At 66.9% G+C, this 3,720-nt stretch overlaps 1 protein-coding gene across 1 annotated transcript in view; it reads left to right on the top strand.

Moving 5' to 3' along the window:
• Positions 1-2,872: 2,872 nt before the first annotated feature.
• The window catches only part of EMIHUDRAFT_202156 (hypothetical protein), a gene marked incomplete at both ends in the record, with an annotated part of 1,192 nt that continues 344 nt past the window's right edge, over positions 2,873-3,720 (top strand). Inside the window, one exon of the mRNA XM_005786754.1 lies at positions 2,873-3,403. Coding sequence (XP_005786811.1) covers positions 2,873-3,403 — 531 coding nt within the window. The remainder of the gene's footprint in view (positions 3,404-3,720) is intronic.

The following is a 3,720-nucleotide window of genomic DNA, read 5'->3' as shown; positions in this document are numbered from 1 at the left end:
GTCTCCCTTTAACCCCCCCTCCCCCCCCCCCCTCGCGGCCCAGGGGCGGAGGCTCGCCCTCCCCGCCATCGACCACGACGAGGCCGCGCTGCGCACTCTGCGCGAGCGCGCCGAGGCGGCCAAGCCGCAAGCTGTGACAATACCACCAAAAACATGACATATTCATCAATCATACTCGGGTCTAGGCGGCGAAGCGCAAGCTCTCGGTCGTCAAGCGCGTCTCGGTCCTCTTCCCGTCGCCGCAGTCGCCGGCGACGGGCGACCGTGAGGGCGGCGGCGAGGGCGGCGAAGGCACCTCGATCGAGCTGACCCGCGACGCGATGGAGGCTGCGTGCGAGCCGCTGCTGCAGCGGCTCAAGGCGCCTCTTTACGAGGTTGCGCTCGCTGCCGCAGTGTCGCTGCCAGGGGAGGCGCGCATGCCCCCGCCCTCCCGGCTTGCGCGAGGGTGGCCGGAGCCCTCCGTTTGGGTCGCACGTCCGAGGCAACCCTCGCGCAGGCGGCGCCGTCGTCGCCAGCAAAGAAGCGGACGGCGAAGGCGAGGCGCGCGGCGGAGGCGTGCCCTGGCAGAGCGGGCTGGGCCCTCTGGGGCTGCGGGGGGCGTGAGGGAGCCTGGTCCCCGCCGCGTAGGCGTGAACAGCGTCTCTTCACACCTGCAGTTGTGACACAGGTGGATTGTCAAGATGGTCCCCCGCCGCGTAGGCGCTCCTGCCGAGCGGCAAGCGAACCTACCTCCCGCGAGGGGAGCCGCTCGCGGAGGTGGTCCTGGTGGGGGGTGCCACGCAGATGGCGGCGGTGCGCAAGCTGGTCGCCAACCTGTTTGGCATCGACCCGCGCAGGACGGTGGCGCCGATGGAGGCGGTGGCGCTGGGCGCGGCTGTGCACGCAGGCATGCTTGCTGGCGCGCTGCCAGGCCATGTGATGCAGGCGTGGCAGGCGGAGCTGGGCCGGCTGATGGAGGGGGCGCGCGCTCCGGCGACGGAGGGCGGTGGGGAGGAGGAGGAGGACTTGCCCTTTTCATTTACGGATGAAGGGCAGGCGAGATGATTTGGCACTTGTGGACGCAGCGGCGCGTGAGTGAGATGGTAAAGTTTGATGAGAAGAGCTGTACGTGTGTGTGTTGCAACACACCGTGCCGCGCAACCGCAGTGTAGCGTTTGAAAAGCCGAGAAACCGGTTGAGAGCGTAGGGTAGCGTTCCTACGCACACACACAAAGAGAATTTAAGACACACCAATTCACTCTGACACGCTAATCTTGAAAACGCGTCCAACGGAGGAGCTCCGTGTTGCTCCCAGCGCCCTCCCCCGAGCTTCCTGCGGCCATGGCCGGTGCTACTAGTATGGGGGGCTACCTGGCTACCGCTAGAGCGACCCAACTCGTCGACATCGTCCGATGATGGTGCCTCAAAGTCAGCCTTCGGAGGCTATCGTGGGGTCGAGCCGGCAGTAGCCGCGACATGTGGTTCCACCACCCCTCGTAGGCTTTGCCTCTGCTCGCCACCGTTCCCATGCTGCCTAATGGGATGGAAAGGGAGGCTGGGCGAGCGTATAGAAGCGTGCTCGACCTCGTCGTGGCAACCTGCACGGCAGCGCTGGTAGGCGCGATGAGCGTCGTGCCACTTGACCCAAGACGGGTCGCAGGCGTCGTACCGAGCGCGTCGAGACCGTGTCCTGATGTGATCTGCACGGGTGAGTCACGTCGGCGTCAAAGGAGCGACGTGCGACCTGTCAGAGCTTGAATCTCCGATCTCAGCGGCGTCGAGTCATCTCCGGCGCGCGACAAAGGTACATCCACAGGACGCGCAGAGGCAGCTGCGACCCCGCTGAGTGGCCGGGGGCACACCGCGCCACCTGCTGTGTGCCCCCGTCCACTCGGCGGGGTCGCAGCTGCCTCTGGAAGGCACCGAGATGTACCTTTTTGCGCAAATGGTCAAATCAAGGTTTTGTAACGCGAGCTGTGCCACAGTGAAATGGAACTAGCCAAAGTAGAAAGGCGAACAAGCAACAACAGCCTGGCTCGGGCTGGACCAAGTTGCAGAAACGAGCTTTTAGTGGCTATAAGCATAGGCACTGATATATAAGTGCGCGCGGAGCGCGCTGGTGCTACCTGGACATACGCGCGGAGCGCGCTAGCTGGACACCCGCGCGGAGCGCGCCGGCTAGATACCGCGGAGCAAGAGCAAATCAACACAACCGTTCGAGTGCTGACGCCGCAAGTCGCTGCCGCCGGCTGCCAAAGTGCGCCTGGATTGCTCAGCAGCACAAGCATCCACGGAGCCAGCGAGCGCCGAGCGACATTGCCTTGACTGAGCCGGACCGCCGACATGTCGGCGGTCAAACTTGTAAAATGGTGCCGATAGCCGAGGTAGCTCCGGCGGACGTGAGAGCGCGGCCTGACGATGAAGGGAGGCGCAGATAACTGGCGGTGAACTCACTGCTGATACCTGCTGGAGCTGCGGAAGATGCAGTAGCACTGCCGCAGTGCGCAGAGCACGCGCGGAGCGCGCCGCTGGAAAGCACGCGCGGAGCGCGCCGCTGGGTAGGTGCGGAGCGCCGCCACTTGAGATTTGGGCCGGGTGACACTGCGTGTGAGTCAAACTCTTAATAGAAATCGCCCTCTAGCCCTCCACGCTCCACAACCCTCAAAATTTTCTTCGGGGCGCGCTCCGCGCGCGGCGCTCCGCGCCTCACTCCTTGAGCGTCATAGGCGCTGGCCTGCACATGTTCTGCAGCTTGGCGGGCTGGACACCCACTCTCCCAACTTAAAATCCCTGGTGGTGGCGGCGTGCCGTCCTTCCTCCCATGCCTCCCTTGGCTTGTCTGCTTTTTTCTTTCTTTCTTTGGATTGTCTACGCTCCCGCTGCATCGACGACGATGTCGCAAGGCCAGGCCTCTGAGCCGCACACGTCCGTGCGCTTCACCACCAAGCTCGAGCCGCGGTGGGTGGTATCGGACACGCCTCTCGACCTGCCCACCCGCCTCTCCCGCTACGGCCTCTCGGAGGTGGTGAACCACCTTCTCGGCGCGTCGCCCGCGCGGCCGTTCGACTTTCTGCTCGACGGCGAGCTGCTGCGTGGCTCGCTCGGCAAGGCTCTCGCGGCGCGCGGTCTCTCGGGCGAGTCCACCATCACCCTCGAGTACATCGAGCTCCTCGCGCCACCGCAGCCGAGGGGCGAGGCGCTGGTCCCGGACTGGATCTCCTCGCTGGCGCTGGCTGCCCCGGGCTCGAGCGTAGCCTCTAGCAACCCGGTGCTCTCGGGCTGCTACGACGGCGCCGCCTACCTCTGGGACGCCTCGGGCGTCCAGGCTGCCGCGCTCGGCGGCGGAGAGGGCGCTGCCGCTGTCAAGGCAGTTGCCTGGCTGGGCGAGCGGCCGGTGGTGGCGTCCAAGGACGGCGCCGTGCGCGTGTGGGCGGCGGGCGGCTCGGCGGGCGGCGCGGCGCAGCTCTCGTGCGTTGGCCACCACGCCGCCGTCGCGTGTCTCGCTGCAGCGCCCGCCGCCGACAGCCTCGCGACGGGAGGCTGGGACCGCAGCATCCTCCTCTTCCGCCCGCCCGCCGACGGCGTGCCGGCGGCGAGCAGCGAGCCCCCGCCCAGCAAGCGCGCCCGCGGCGGCGCGTCCGCTGTGACCGCCGCCGTAGCCCCGGAGGAGCTCGCCGCCGCCGCCCAGCTCTGCGGCCATACGGACTGCGTCTCTGCGCTGGCGTGGCCGACAGCAGCGCT

The sequence above is a fragment of the Emiliania huxleyi genome (genome assembly GCF_000372725.1).
Source record: "Emiliania huxleyi CCMP1516 chromosome Unknown EMIHUscaffold_15, whole genome shotgun sequence".
Classification (NCBI taxonomy): Eukaryota; Haptophyta; order Isochrysidales; family Noelaerhabdaceae; genus Emiliania; species Emiliania huxleyi.
Note: the sequence above shows the minus strand (reverse complement) of the source record. Positions and strands in the feature narration are given on the sequence as shown.